This window comes from Protopterus annectens, chromosome 11.part0 (assembly GCF_019279795.1).
Source record: "Protopterus annectens isolate FY-2018-M chromosome 11.part0, PAN1.0, whole genome shotgun sequence".
NCBI classification, from domain to species: Eukaryota; Metazoa; Chordata; order Ceratodontiformes; family Protopteridae; genus Protopterus; species Protopterus annectens.
The window spans coordinates 916,079,040-916,096,002 of NC_056745.1; the positions used below are offsets into that span (position 1 = coordinate 916,079,040).

General features: G+C 44.2%; 1 protein-coding gene across 2 annotated transcripts in view; it reads right to left on the bottom strand.

Moving 5' to 3' along the window:
* UPF2 (UPF2 regulator of nonsense mediated mRNA decay) overlaps positions 1 to 16,963 on the bottom strand; it is a 2,519,933-nt gene that overhangs the window by 2,144,782 nt on the left and 358,188 nt on the right. For both annotated transcript variants that reach the window (XM_044088310.1, XM_044088311.1), the window contains exon 6: positions 9,853 to 10,002. In XM_044088310.1, coding sequence (XP_043944245.1) covers positions 9,853 to 10,002 — 150 coding nt within the window. The remainder of the gene's footprint in view (positions 1 to 9,852; positions 10,003 to 16,963) is intronic.

Below are 16,963 nucleotides of genomic sequence, written 5' to 3' on the forward strand. Positions count from 1 at the left end.
CCAGATCCTTCCAGGATGGGGGTAGGAGGGTGGGTTCGTAAGAATGAAGGGCAAGATGGACTACAAACATGGAACGTTATGGTGAGTACATAACTTCTTTACATTCTGTAGTCCTATCTCGCCTTCATTCTTACACATGGGACAGTGTCCCTAGCACCTTATTCTTGGGTGGCTCACGGAATGAGTACCATGGAACCAAAGAAGGCTCTACCCCTAGCGGTCAAATCCAATTTGTAATGAGTAATAAAGGTGTGAGGGGTAGCACAGGTTGCTGCTGCACAAATATTATCAAATGGAACCCTGGCTTGAAAGGCTGCAGAAGTAGACTGGGATTGTGTAGAATGAGACTTAATCTTCAACGGTAAAGGTTTTCAATCAGAAGAATAAATGTAGGAGATATAACTCGAAATCCAATTCAAAAGGGTCACTTTGGAATCTGGGAGACTTAATCTGGAGTCAGAGAAGAATACAAACAATTGGTCTGACTTCCTGAATTCTTTACTCTGGTGTAGATAGAATCGTAATTGTCTGTGAACATCCAACTGATGAAATCTGTATTCTGCTGCGTTGGAATGATTAGGAAAGAACACCGGCAGCTGTATAGTTTGGTTCAAGTTATTATGTGAGCACACCTTAGGGACAAAAGATGGATTTGTGCGAAGAGATACTCTATCTTTGTGGAAAATCAAATAAGGGGGCTTGATAGACAGTGCTTGTAACTCTGATACTCATCTAGCAGATGCAATGGCCACCAGAAACAAAGTCTTCCAAGACAGAAATTTCAACGAACATGAACGAGCAGCTTCAAAGGGTGGAGACGTTAATTTGAACAGGACGAAGTTTAGATCCCATGAAGCTACCGGTTCCTGAAAAGGAGGTCTCAGCAAAGTAGCACCTTTAAGGAAGTTTTACACAATCTGTGTGACATCAGATTAGACTCATGGTGACCCAAACGAAAATTTGATACTGCTGCCAACTGAACCCTAATTGTGGCAGCAGCAGAACCCTGGTAAAAAAGTTCAGACAAAAATTCTAAAACCACTTGAATGGAAGCGGTGTAAGGGTCAACATTCCTTTCCTCACCCCAGACAGAAAACTTTCTCCATTTGCTAGTGTTTAACTTTCTAGTGGAGGGTTTATAAGATGTGAGAATGTGGGTCACAGCGGGTGAAATATTATGAAGTCTGACTAGGGATGGAACTGGAGCAGCCATGCTGTCAAACTGAGGGTGTGGAGGTTGGGGTGAAGAAAGCCTGATATGTGCATCAAGAAATCTGGCACTGCGTCCAGAGTCCATGGATCATCTAGTAGATGAGGCCCAAGAAAGGGAAACTAAAATAGACGAGGCCAGTAAGGAGTGATGAGCATCAATTTGCTTCTCAACCGTTTCGCTTTTTGAATCACCTTGGATATGAGAGGAAAGGGGGAAAAAGCATAAAGGAGACCCAGGGGAGTTGATCGGACTGGCGAAAAGATCACAGCAAGGCTATCCCCATCTGCGGAAGATCTGTTCCGCTATTTCCTGCTTCAGAGACCACTCGTGAGGCATCAAGATTGCCTGGCTGAGTTTGTCGGCTATCACGCTGGTTGTCCCTGGGATGTGCGTTGCCACTAGAAAGTGCTGGGAAGATATCACCCATTGCCAAACATGAATAGCCTCTCAACAAAGTGGGTAAGTTCTGGTTTCGCCTTGTTTGTTGAGATACCATACTACCGACATGTTGTCTGATTGTATTGCTATCGTCCCAAGAGGAAGAAGGTCATGGAGTGCTTGCAACCTCAAAAGCACCACCCTCATCTCTAGAACACGGATATGCAGGTGAGCCTCGTGATCTTGCCATATGCCTTGGACAGTCCTGCCTAGATAATGCCCCCCCACCGACCCTGTGAAGCATCCATGGTCACAGTAGCAACGGGTTGACGAGGAAGGATGGGGTGCCTGTCGTTAGTTGGTTGGGTTGGATCCACCAACAGAGGTCCTTTTTGCAAGACTCTGTTAAAATGATGTGGTGGGATAGAGGCAGTTGTTGAAAGGACCACTGCGACGACAAGAGACATTGAAGAATCCGTATATGCAATTTGGCAAGAGGGACTAGCAATATGGTGGAGGCCATGGTCCCCAAGAGTTTCAGCACAGTCTTTGCCTTGACTTTCCGGAGGAGGAGTAGACAGATAATTTGTTGAATGAGGTTCTGAGCTCTTTCTGCTGGAAGACGAGCTAACATGGCGACTGTGTCTATCTATGCACCTATAAAAGTCACAAATTGAAAGGGCGATAAGGCAGACTTTTCCCAATTTATAGTAATCCCCAACTGGACACAAAGTTGGATAGTGGAATCTCTAGTTTGAAGGAGTAGATGCCTGGTGGAGGCGGTCAGAAGCCAGTCATCTAGGTATGGTAACACTTGGAATCCCAGATGTCTCAGGAGAGCTGTCACTACTGCCATACACTTGGTGAACACCATGGGGGCTGTGGTGAGACCAAAGGGTAGAGCACGAAGCTGGTATGAGTGGCTCCCAGCCGGAAGCGTAGATGGCTCCCCGACGCTCTGTCCATTTTTATATGGTAGTACGCATCTTGGAGGTCTACTGAGCACATCCAAGTGTCTTTCCCTAATAGAGGGAGTATAGACTGCAGCGTCACCATTCGGAACTTGTCCTTTACAGATTCGTTTAATTTGCTGAGGTCCAAGATGGGCCTCCAGTCCCCTGTACGTTTTGGCACTAAAAAGAATCTGGAGTAAGTTCCAAATCCTACCTGGTCTGCGGGGACGGTTTGGATGACTCTGTTTGCAAGCAACTTGTTCACTTCTACAGTTGCTTGATCTCTATGATTGGGTGGAACATCCGAGATCCTCTTGGGAACAAGAGGTGGAACAGAAAAAGGGTATGGAATAACCTCTAGTGATAATACTTTGTACCCATTTGTCTTGGGTAATGCTTAGCCAGGCTTCTGGATACAAAGAAATGTGACCCTCGACTGGCTCCAGAGAAGCACAGCCAGGCCCCACATCAGGAGCGCTGGTAGGGACAGCCTCAAAACGAATCACTGCCTCCCTGGTTTTGCGGTCCGCCCCAGCCTCTAGGGAGATGTCTACTATTTGCTCCTCCCCCTCGGCCTCTGAAGGAGGAGTCGCCCTGTGCATCTGGTAATAACTTCTAGGATTTCTTGAACCACATCTTACCATCTCTCTTACCCTTGGGGTATGGTTTAGAGAGGATGGTAAAACGTACTCCCACGGCAGACAGGGTTTTCCCTTCTTGCTCGCACCTGGTGAGTGTGTCTTTTACCTTCGGTCCAAACAAGGAAGAACCGTCAAAGGGGACATTGGTAAAGGTAGACTTGAACGGCTCTGCAAAATTACACAAGTGCATCCAGGAGTGCCACCTAAGGGAAACTCCTGAACCCGCTGCCCTGCTCGCCCTATCGGCTGCTTAAGAAATCAGCCTCATGTAGGAGTTAACAATGGAATTCAAGGTGGAAAACTGAGAAGACACCTGATCAGGGACTCCTTCAGTGGATGTACCTTGAACAGTCTCTCCCAACTCCTTAAGGAGATCTCTCTGAAGTATTGTAAAATGTGTTAGGAAGTTCAGCAATCTGAGAGTGAATGCCGCTGACAAAAAGATACTCTTCCTGTATCTGTCCATCGTTCGAGACTCCTTGTTCGGCGGACGGACAGATGACGTCTCCGCTAGTTCCTTCTTAGTGGCTGCCGCCACCACCACCATGGCATCTACAGGAACGTCCTTTTATAAAAATTCCTTTTCCTTGGGGGCTGACAAAAATTTATTGGGTCTCCTGGGAACTGGCTCCACAGCATCAGGAGTCTCCCACACATTTCGACTAACAAGGTCTAGAAGTTCGTCGAAAGGTGGAGACACCCAAGAGGCTGAAGGTTGAGACCTGAAAGCCTTCAGGTACATAGACTCCTCATCAAAAGGGGTACCAGTGGGTCAGCCGTACCTCTGTTTAAGGATCTCTAAGATGTCTACAAAGGAGACCTCATCAGAGAACGACTTGGGGGACCCTTCTGACTCCTCGAGGTCGGTGTTGGAGGTAAGAGACTCATCCTGGGAGTCTACGTGCTTCCTCTTGAATGTCCTCTTCCGAGGGTGCTCCTCAGGATATCTCAGGGAGGTCTTGGAAGAGTGGGGGCTACTAACCAGGGCCTCCTGATGCTGCAGGTCTCTGCTGTTGATAGAGGGAGTAGGTGCTGAGACGGAGGTAGATGCCCGAGAGGGAAGAGCATCGGTACCCCTGAGTGGAGCTGATGAACGGGGCAGCCCACTCTGCATCATCTCGAAGGCAGACCTCTCTGGCTCCGAGGAGACAGAGGAAGTCATCAGCTTCAGAGCCATTGGCTCCGAGATAAATGTAGGATCCGAGCTCACCCTAGTCAATGCACCGAGAGGGAGACTCGGAACTGAAGAGTTCTGGATCCAAGTGTCCCTGTCGAGGCCGACTGGGGAACTTCGGCTCCTAGACACCCCGGACAGCACCAAAGGTGTCGGAGCGGAACTTGGCTCCGAGACAGCCTCAGGTGGAGATGGAACCGCGGGTTCCACAACCAGTGGTACCGAATACTCTGGCTCTGAAAGCCCAGCACAGCTCGGAGGAGGAACCACAACAGGGGGAATGGACTCAGGTGGCTCTGGGACCGTCTGGGTTGGAGCCAACAGCATTTTTAGCAAGGCAGATGACTTCAGGAGTCTCAGCACTACTCTCTCCACATCTTATGATAGGCTCCTGGAAGATCTGGAAGACAATGTGGGAGATCTGGACCTCTGTAAGATAGGGGACTTTAAAGTTGGGGAGACTGGCAATGGATCTCTGGACCGGCTCCAATGTTTGCTATCAGTAGTCGGCTCATAAATGCATGTGGCCGACACTGGAGTTATAGTATCAACCTCGATCGGCTCCAAGATCAGTGGAGCTGAAGAGAGAGAAGTCTTGTTCGGTTTAGAAAGTTTAGGAGGAGGTTCCGAAGCAACAGATAGCACCGGGGAATGCCTCTTGGTAGGTTTAGCTTGGTCTTTTTTAGATGCACGAGATTTGGAGGAAGACGACGAACTGGTCAAGTCTTCCTCAAAAAAGGGCTTGAGGAGACCTTTCAATATTAGTTTGTTCTTCCACTCCTCTAAGACCCTGGAGCTGAAGGAATGGCAAAACAAACAGGTTTCCTGCAGATGGACGGCTCCGAGGCAATACACACAATTACTATGGCCATCCGTAATTGACATTTTCTGAGAGCATTTTACACATTTCTTAAACCCTGAGGGTTTATGGTCTTTTGCCTCTTTAGACATGGTAACTGGAGAAACAGCAAAAATGGACACAAACACAATGAGGACTAGGTCCTCTAACTTAAACGGGCCTAGCCCTAGGCAGAGAAAAAGACAGAAAACTAGGACCTCTAACTTAAACGGACCTAGAAAAGAGAAGACTACAGGTCAGAAACTACCAACTATACTGCTCACACACACACACACACACACACACACACACACACACACACACACACACAAAGTATGAACAAGAAATTGTCCTACTGTCTCAGTGAAAACTGTACTCAAATTCTATGTGGTAGAACAAAAAGGGTCGGAAATATCAAATGACCCTTGCCAACTGAATAGCTAAATATCTGACTAATATCTAGGCGGAAATAGTCTAATGCTAACTCTCTAATATTAATAAACACTGCACACTAATAAACACTGCACATGGAAATGGGTAAATTGAGTGCAAATGCGCACCTTAACAGTAAGCACTAAATATTTAAGTAATAACTATTAAACTTCCAAACTCTCTACGCTAATAAACACAGCAAATAACAACAAAGAGCAAAAGTGCCCGTTAAATAGGAAAAAAAACTGGCACACAGGATACCAAAGAGAACAACAAGGTCAACGGCCAACCAGTTCTCAACAATAAGTATCTAAAGTGAAGAAAGAAAACACTTCAGCAAGACTGAAACTACTCTAAAGACTGTTAAACAGTAGCAAAAGCCATATAAATTTAAAGGTTAAGCTGTAATACAGTAAAATTAGCAAAAAGTGTTAAACTTAGCCACGGCCAAGAAGAAGCACATCTGAACTCGTCGATGCGGCAAATGAGATCTGGGGATTATACTGGTGCACCATGGGATACCTACCTAACCACGAGCCAACTAGAAGACTTTGACCTTTGTAACAGGCCGAGTCGGAGCCAAGGATTGGCTCCAAACCCATGTGTAAGAATGACGGCGAGACAGGACTACAGAACATCGAAATTTCAGGTAGCGGCCGACCTGCACTTGCGAATTGCTTCTGCTTCGGGCTCCCGCACGGCAAGAAAAGCTGATGTAGTGGTGTCTGCTGCATGTTTTACACCCCTGACGACCTGACATCATGGAAGAGGTGACAGCATCCGATGCAGAAATCCCACAACTCTGGTATTCAGGCCGACTGAGGTCTACCTGCAGGCAGATAACCCAATTGTGATGACTGCAACAGTAAAACATGAAGAACATCAACAAATGGCCACTGTAGAGTCACCCACCAGTGTCTGACCTAAGTCTCCTTGCCTTACAGATATGTGACAGTAATAAGGAAGGTGCCGACTATTAGGTTGTTAGACAAGTGCTAACAAGCAGCACACACACTTACACTTCCCCACATAGTTCCTCAAAATTCAAAAGTAAAAGCACAAACAGTGTACTAAACCCTGTTAGAACTCAAGTCTGTTAAGAAAAAGAGCATGGAGAGAAAACAATAAATAAAAGATAAGCTTCATGAGCACCAAATATAAAATGCATTTCTAGATGCTTAAATATAACTACTTGAAAGCAAAGTATCTCAAGCAGTAAAATAATGAAGTTAAGTTGTCACGAGGTGTACGCAAACACCAAAATGCTCAGTGTTTCAACAAATAAACACTTCCCCAATCTTTAAATCCTTGCACTTCAGTTAATATGTCTCAAATGCAGTGTATTTTTCTCACAAAAACATCTCCAGTGTTCAATAATAAGTCATGTTCTAAAAATAGCAGCTTCTGACAAGAAACTTGTAATAATAAGATTGCCAATATTCTACAGAAATTGCAACAAATACAACAAAAGTATTAAAAAGCAATTATACCATGACCCCCCCATTAATATTCCAAAACGTGCACGCTGATTGGCCAGCATGCACGTTGTAAATCGACTTATACTAATGGAAAAAGGTTCGGTCGCCCGGACTTTTTCCATTAGTAGAAGTCTTTTTTAAAACGCTGTCTTGCTATGTTAAAGGAGTTTAACATAATGACACAGGTTTAAAAAAAGCAACGGAGATCTCCGTTGCTTTTTTTAAAGCTGTCTCGCTATGTTAAACTCCTTTAACATAGCGACAGTGTGTAAAAAGCAACGGAGATCTTGCTTTCTCCGTTGCTTTTTTTTAAACCTGCCTCGCTATGTTAAATGGGTTTAACATAGCGAGACAGCTTTAAAATAAGCAACGGAGATCTCCATTGCTTATTTTAAAGTTGTCTCGCTATGTTAAATCTATTTAACATAGCGAAACAGTGTAAAAAGCAACGGAGATCTTGCTTTCTCCGTTGCTTTTGCCCACAGCTCTGATGTACTGCGTAGGCATATGCATGCGCAGTACATCAGAACTGCCGCGGAATACCAGACAGCTGTGGAAGGGCAACAAGGAGGCATTTTGCAATGCCATTATTTAAGAAAAGTAATTATTTTTTTTCTTAAATAATGTCATTGTATAATAGCAATAACCCATGCCTGGGTGTGGGTAATGCTGGATTTACCCACGGTTGGCGTGGTTTGGTCCCGAAGGCGAAAGCTGGATTTACCCACGGTTGGCTTTGTTTGGTCCCTCGGGCTTCCAGCATTACCCACACCCAGGTGTGGGTTATTGCTATAATATTTTCTGTGTGGAAGGGCTCCCCTAAGGAGACTTACCTGCCAGAAATGAAGCCTGTGGCCAACTGCATCTCCTGTGAAGCCTAGGTGCTTTCTCTTGAGGCAACAAGAAAATACTGATGATTTCTTTACTCTGACTGCAGATTTCCTTCCTCTGGGCTGTCCAGTCATCAGTTAGAGTGAAGGTGTGGGAGGAAGTCAGAGCTTTGTGAACCTGGCCAGATGTTTCGTGAGTAGGAAATAACCCATACAGCCAAAAGTCTACAGCAGAAGTGAGAATGATGAACACAGCCACTTGATTTTGCATGTGATGTAACTCACAAACTATTATGCCTACTCTCCCCTTTTGTAAGCAAACACCTGCCGTGCAGTCTCCAGTCTCCACATAGGATGCTGGATGACAAACACTCCCCAGAGACACTTTCACTCAAAAGGTAATCCGATATTGCCCCATCATTTCTCTTCTTCTCTGACCAACTACTCTAGTGTCTAGGCTGCACAGAAAAAAATACCACTGTGGTAACATGCAGGACTCCATTAAAGCAAAGCACTTCTGAGCATGTAATCTGGTAATCAACTGTCGCCGCAAAAAAAAAATAATAATAAAATAAACTTTTGATGGACAGATCTGGTATCTACACCCTTACATCAGATAACCTCACCCATTACACTATAGTCATGTGAGTAAAATGCTTCCCTAGTACTGCCACACAAGTGTCTAAGATAATAACTGGTAAATCACCTAGTAAAGGAACAGCATAAGCGCTCACAGTTGTAGAAGAAAAGTGGAACAGGTCTAGATACAACCACATAGACAGAATGTTTGACAGATAGTATTTGGAGTGGGAGATTTGTTTTTCTCTACCCGGAATGTTCCTGCACACGATATAATTTTCACAGCAAGTATATTAATAAATGCAGCGTTTCCCAGTACTGCTTTCTCTTCTAGAACTCCTGGTAAGACAATCAGATGATAACAGAACATGGGAGACTCAGTGGACGTACATGTGAGAGTAGATAAATTTAAAGACCAACAGCCAGAAAGTTTGCAATTTTGCTTGGAAAAGCTATGGCTGGGCCCCATGACTTTTTGATGAAAATCTGCCTCTGCAAGGCAGACAAGCTTTTTTTTATGTGGAAAAACTACCCTGTGCAGAATTCCTTTGCTCAGATTTTCCTTTTATACAATGTTTAGCCACAGCTACTGATTTTAATTAATAGATGAAGTAATACAAGAAAAGAATAATTACATATTGGGCTCTAAAAAGCCTGAAGAGTGCTTGCATGCCTTGCTACCACTTTTGTGGAACTCAATACACTGTTTGCAGTTATTTGTATTGTGACTCTTATCCTACCCTCCAAAAAGACACTTCAGATACTCTTTTTGGAGGAATAATTCCTGATGCAAACTTTCTCTTGGGAAATCAGACATAGTACAAAACCACTCAGATATGGTACTCTAAAAAATATTAAAAAAGATACAAGAAAATCTGTAGTTAGCACTGCCAAAGTTCAAGTCTTATCAGGTGACCAATGAACTAGTAAGTCAAAAAGGAACGGCTTTCACTTCAGGCACCATAGAAAAACAGAGTACAGATCCCAGTGCTAACTCACAGCAGGTACCCTCTAATGGCCATGATGTAAAAGTGCACTCACAACTCCCTAGTAATACCCAATTGCTAAAAATCACACCAGGGAACTTCAATTATTTCTCGCTCATATAACTATCTGCAGCAATGTCCATCATTAACATTCAGAAGACTCAAAGACAAATACCTGAGGATAGCGTCTACAACCTGAAATTATTTAATTAGTTCCTATAATGAAAGACATCAAAGATAGAAAGCTAAACCTGACCACATACTATAAAATGAAGGGAAAAAAATCATCACATCACAAGAAATTGAAGAATGGGGAAACTCTGGGGAAAAAAGAAAAAACAAAACATTACCTTGCTCATCCAGAAGTTTTTTTGTGAGGTCTTCTGCTTCATCTCCAACATCTAACTCTATGGCCTCATCATTAATGTCCATACTCTCCAGTTCCATATCTAAGTCCTCCGCAGCAGTCAGCTCCCTAGCATCTTTAGCATCTCTGGATTCTTTCCCCCAAAATAAAAACAAAATTAACAGATGTTACATGATGCAAATGCTTTTAAGCAAGCCTTCACATTTAGTTATAGAATACTCTAAGAATTCAACACCACACACAACTCAATGACTCTATCCTAAATATGCACGTAAGAGTCTACTTCTGAATCTCGAAATACTGAAATGTCGAAATTCAGTATTTCGAGACCAGACTGTCGAAAGTGCAGTAACTGCACTTTAAGGAATCTAAGTTTCCCAAATCCACAGTAGGTGTGGTGCGGTGTGAACTTTATTATTTGCTGTCTCTTTACGGGAAGTGTGGTCTGGGATTTCTACATGGCAGCCGATGTGCGTTTATGTATGGATATTCAGGGTACAAATTTGTTACTTTTAAATTTTTATGAGGAGTTTTAGGAGTAGGTTGGGGTAGGTAGGTGAAAGTGTGTATGTGTGTTAGCGTTGAAAGTGGCGAATGTGGTGATTTTTGTACACGTGTAGTGCGTGTGTGTGTTATTAGTGAGTGTAAATATCACAGTGTGCAATGGGAGTGTAGGGCATGTAAAAGTAGGTTTCTGGGGCTTTTTCGAGTTAGTGCAACCTCGGAGTTTGTACATATAAGTAGCTTGGTGTGGGGACAGCCGCCCACCCACATGGGGGTTGCAGGGGATTTACCCCTCTGCAAAAACGTATGGTCATGTTTTTTTTTTTTAGTTTCTTACCTTTTTTTTTTTTTTTTTTTTTTTGGGGGGGGGTGGATTTTTATTTGTGTTTAATAATTTATGATGTTTCATTACTGTGTATTTTTGCGCTTGTGAACTTTGACATTCTGGTCTCGAAATAGTGAAATTCGATATTTCAGTATTTCGAGATTCAGAAGTGGACCCACATGCAAGACTACTGAAAGTAAATAATGTCACATGAAAAATAAGAACTTCTTATCAATATAAACTGAAACTAACAAATTAACTACAGCTGCAAGAAGTTTACATCTTTTGCATAAGATAGGGATTCCTGATATGAACCTAATACCTCTAATTACAAAAAAGGCATCTCCAAAGCCCTAAATGTTTATGTATCTGCAGGCAATGTTCTGAAATACTGTCAAGCTAATTTTTAATATCTAAAGGAAGTAGGCCTTTAGCCCCATTCTGACAACTGTTTACTCAACATGGTTAGCTATTCAAGTGGCTTGTGGCCCAGAACCATTCTAAATGCAGCCAAGTCAAAGCTGCAGTTTTTCACAAATAACAAGATAAACACCATAAATTAGAAAATCACATGAGACAGTACTCGAGTAAGTAATATATAAGAATATATTAAAGAACTAACACCAAACTGCACAAATTAGAAAAAAAGAAGTTATGTACTCACCACAACATTCCATCTGAGTAGTTTTTGTCTTCAACCTGTAGGCACCAGATCCATATTGGATCCGAGCCGGCAACTTCACAAGCATCTGCTCAGAGCTCCTTCACCTACCTATAATACACCACCACTAACTTCCAAACCTCGGATCGAGTTTGCTGCACCCTATACTAAACAACCCAATCCAAATCACCTTACCGCACACAATGTGCCACCTACGAAAGATAACCATATGATAAGGCCAGGGAGAAGGACAGTGTCCTCAGCTACTAAACACCTAGGTGGCCCTCATGGAAGGATATTCTGGAGCACCGCGGAACCAAAGGATGCTCTCCGAGAAATCAGATCCAGTTTAGTGAGAAATAAAAGCATGAGATGAGGACCAAGTAGCCCGCAGAACAAATGTTGTCTAAGGATACTCTAGACCAAAAGGCTGCAGAAGTAGCCATGGACCTTGTTGAATGAGCTCTAATCTGACCCAGAGACAACAAACCTTTATCCTTGTAGATCTGAAGGATACATAGAAAAATCCACCTGCCAATGGTCACTTTGGAAACAGGTTTACCCAAAAATGGTTTAGAAAAGGACACAAAAAACTGGTCAGATTTACGAAACGTTTTGGTCCTGTACAAATAGAGCCATTAGCTGTCTATGAACATCCAACAAATGCAACCTGTATTAAACTTTGTTTGTGAAATTTGGAAAGAAAACACCCAAACTGAGAGTCTGACTGATAGTGACCTCAGATGCCACTTTTGGAAGAAAGGAGGGATTGGTGCGAAGAGAAACCCTGTCCTTATGGAAGACCATGTATGGAACCTTGGCAGACAACGGCTGAAGTTCTGAGACCCTCCTAGCTGAGGTGATAGCCACTAGGAAGGCTGTCTTCCAAGACAGAAACTTAAGATCTACAGTTGCTACAAGTTTAAAGGGAGGGGCAACCAACTCTTGTAGTACCATAGTAAGGTCCCACAGCGGGATAGGATCTTTGACCGGAGGACATAAGAGGAAAGTACCTTTGATAAAGGCTTTGCATAATCTGGAAGAGGCCAAAGAAGCAGAGTTCTCACCAATGTGAAAATGAGAAATGGCGGCTAGCTGAACCTTCACTGTAGATGCGCTAGCCCCCTGCTGAACGATATTTGCCAAAAAAAATCAAGGCTAGCCAGAATGGGAGCTATGAAAGGATCTAAATTCCTTTGAGAGAGGCCCCAAATGAAAAACGCTTCCATTTGCTGCGATAAATCTTCCTGGTGGATGACTTCTGAGCTGCCACCAGAATAGTCCTGACTGAAGAAGACAACCCGGGAGTCCTAGCAATTAAGGGAACTGGAGCAGCCAATCCATAAGCTTCAGACTGTCCAGATTCAGATGCGGGACCCTCAAGGGGTGAGAAATGAAATCCGGAATGGGAACCAAGATCCAAGAGGAGCTAGAAGATGAGACCAAAGGAAGGGGAAACCATACCTGGTGAGGCCAAAACTGAGCAATGAGGATCATTTTGCTCCCCAGTCGACGAGCCTTCTAGAAGAACTTTAGAATAAGGGGTACAGGAGGGTAAGCATAAAGAAGACCTGGAGGCCAAACATGGATTAGAGCATCCCTGGGGGATTCCCTCGCGGGGGTTCAGAGCGAAGAACTCGCTGCACTTCGCGTTGGAAGGAGATGCGAAGAGATCGCAGCAAGGCCGCCCCCATTCTAGAAAGATCTCTGAAGGATTCAGAGACCACTCGTAAGGCATAGTCTGGCTTAGTCTGTCTGCCAGAATGTTGCAGCACCCCAGAATATGCATTGCTACCAGAAAACGACCAGTGGAAATCGCCCATTCCCAAACTGTCATGACAAAGGGGTAAGATCTGGTTCCTCCTTGTTTGTTGATATACCAGGCCACTGACATGTTGTCTGAATTGCAATGATTCCCAGAGGTAGAAAGGCATGATGGGTCCGCAACGCTAAAGGACCGTCCTTATCTCCAGAACGTTTATATGCAAATTGGTCTCGATCAGGGACCACATGCCTTGGACTGTCCTTCCTGAGCAATGCCCCCTCCCCCCTAGCTGGGAGGCATCCATGGTCACTGTGGCTTGGGCAGGGACTGTGACAAAAGGTCGTCCTTTAAAAGACTTCAGAACAATGCATCCACCATAGTAGGGACGACCTGCAGACTTTGTTGTGTGTATCGGGTACGACAACGGAAGATACAACAAAGACTACTGCACCGCTAGAGTCCACTGAAGTACTCGCATGTGTAAGCGAACACAAGGTAGAAGTGTTATCGTTGCTGCCATAGAACCTAGGGCCCTTAACTCTGCTGAGGGAAGATGAGATCGATAAATGAAAGTGACATGCATCCTTAAGTTTCAAACTCTTTCCGAAGTCAGGAATACTTTTGTCTGTAACATGTCTATCCGTGCTCCTATGTATTCTATAACATGTATAATAATATGTACAGAAAACCCTGCAAGAAAAATAATATCTTACATAATACGAGCATGCAACCCTGACACACTGCTAGAAATGTGGTTAAGAACCAAGTTTTTAGACTAGTGCGTTTACATACTGATGGCTCATCTTTGAGACACTTTACACATTGAACTACTGCAAAGGGGATATAGTATAGGAGTAACAGGGCAGGCCATAGAAAAAGTTAATATGAAAGGAGTTATCCCTTATTTTTCTAAGAAATCTGAGAGACAATGTACCAGTCGACAGCTAACCATTAAGTCTGATAGTAACAGAATGGTCCTGACTTACTCCAGCAATATTAACTTTGTATGTGACATTATGAAAAATAATTGACCAGTTTTAATGACGGATGATAATATAAGCAAAGTTATTGGTAACACTCAGCAGTATGTCTTTAGGAATAATAAATAAAACTTTAAAACAATGCCTAAGTTACAAACAATCTATGCCTTCTAGGACACAATCTGAATGTCAAGGCACTTATGCCTATAGGTCTTGTAAGGCATGTAGATTTATTTGGTCGACTACCTCTATTATTCATCCTAGGACCTTTAAAGACATCAGTTTTCATTTTTATGCAGACTGTAACAGTGGTAATCTTGTTTATATGGCATAATCCATATCATGTGAAATGTTCTACATAGGAAAGACAAATCGTACCCTTATACCTTACACACTGGAGCATGTTGATGATATAAGGAATGGAAAATCTACTAATGCACTTGCTAAGCATGTGTTAGATTTTGATGACACTCACAAATTTAAGTTTTTGGTCTTGCAGCAATTTAATACTAATATCAGAGAAGGCGAGGTTAGTAATGAAACTGAATTTTTGGAGCTGAAATGGATCCTAGTTTTTAGAGCAGATGTGTCTCCAGGACTAAATAGTGCTCTCTCTTTAAAACCTGCTTTAAAACGAAGAGGCCTGAATCACTGATTGTATCACATAACTAATATTTTCATTATGAATGGCCAAATGGTTGTTTTTAAATGGTTTGTTTGAATGTGTATTTTACGGTTTGAAGAAGCAAACACATTGTGAAAGCGCTTACCTGATTTTATTTATTTTATTAAAGTATTTATATATTTGTACAATTTCAGCCTACTGGACATCTTTTACTTTTGCAAACTATATTACTTTTGGATTTGTCCTGGTCCGCTTCCTTTTATAACTGCATTCTATAACCTGGACAGGGTTCAAAGGAGATTTGGCTGCGTTGACTGTAATCCCTAGACGGTGTGCAAGACGTAGGAAATTGTCTCTGGTCCGACAAAGCAGACACTTGGTGGGAGCAGTAAGAAGCCAATTGTCCAGGTAAGGGTAGACCTGAATCCCCTGAAGCCTCAAGTGAGCTGCTACTACTGCCATCACATTGGTGAACACCCTGGGGGCTATCATAAGACCAAAGGGTAGGGCTCGAAACTGATAATGATTAGCCCCTAGCCAGGAGTGGAGAAATCTCCTGGAGCTTCTGTGCATCTTCATGTGATAGTAAGCATCTTGGAGGTCGAACGAGCACATCCAGTCGCTCTCTTGCAGGTACAGCAGGATGGACTGTAAGGTGACCATCCAGAACTTCTCTTTGGCAACTGACAGGTTCAGAGTAGACAGGTCTAGAATGGGCCTCAAGTCCTCTGTCTTTTTTCACAAAAAAGAACCTGGAGTAGATGCCCAATCTGGACTGATCTAGGGGGACGGCTTTGATGGCTCGTTTCTTTAGCAGCTTAGAAACCTCTAGTGCTGCTGCCTCCCTTTATGCAGGTAGTACGTCTGGGAGGTGTTGAGAAGGGGTAGGGAGAACCACAAATGGGATTTGAATAGCCTCTGGAAATTATCTGAAGCACCCAATGGTTTGATGACATGGACTCCCATGCCATCAGGTGCAATGACAGGCGACCCCCGACTGTCTCCACAGCAGAGCAGTCGGGCAACCCTTTAGGTTGCTGCATGGGCCTGTCTGACAACGGTTCTCGAGACCCAACATTCCTTGCCCCCCCCCCCCCCGATGCCTCTGGACCGACGTCTGTCCTGTCCCCCTCTGCCTCTACGGGAAGAAGGGCCCTGAGTGTCCCAGGAATACTGAGACTTCCAGAACCACATCTTTTGCCCTAGCTGATTCCGGGAAAAGGATCTTTGAGGGTTAGAGAAGTGGATTCTGATGGCAGACAGCGTCTTCCAGTCTTTCTCACTCTGGACCAAGGTGTCATGGACGGGTCATACTAAAGAGGGAAGAATCGTCATAAGGGGTATTCGCAAAAGACACCTTGAAGGGTTCCGTGAACTGACAACACCTGAGTCAGGCATGATGCCTCATGGAAATGCCAGACCCAGCCGCTCCTTCGGTCACGTGCGAGAGGAGTCACATGGACATTTTAGAAACCTCTGTCGAGGTAGCCATCCTTGTGGAGAACGTACACCTATCCTCCTCAGACATGAACTTTGGGGGCGACTCACCCAGTTCCTTAACTAGGTCGCGCTGTAGTCGAGTAACATGGGCCAGATAGTTCAGCACCCTAATAGAAAAGGTTGCTGATACATACACCCACTTCCCTAGATGATCCATCATCCTAGACTCACATGCAGGAGGGTGGACTGAGGAACTCTCCTGGGCTAGTTCCCTCTTGGTGGCGGCTGCTACCACCATAGCGTCTACTGGGGATCCTTTATTCCAAGCAGGTCTGTCCACAGGGGGGGCTTAAGATTTTATCCGGGTACTTTGGGATTGGTTCCATGGTGTCCAGTTCCTTCCAAGCCCACAAGGTGAACAAGTCCACTAATGGATCCAGAGGGGGGAGGGGGGACACCCAGGAAGTAGATGGGCCCGTGTCAAAAGCCTCCAGGAACACTGATTCATCCGAGGAAGGTTTTGGGGCAGATCAACCTCCCTGTTGGTGCAAAATTTCCATGATGTCTCCAAAGGAGACATCCTCAGGAGGTGATCTGGGGGAACCTTCCCCATCATCCAAATCGGTGTCCTCAGTGAGGGACTCCGGAGAGGAGTCCAAGTGCCTCCTCTTGCACGTATGCTTACGAGGAACCTCTCCAGTGGGGCTCTCCGGAGGGGGCTCGCAAACCACCTGTTGTTCCTCAAGGGAAACTGCCTGGGGCTCCTCAAACACGGACTGTCCCTGTGGTAAAAT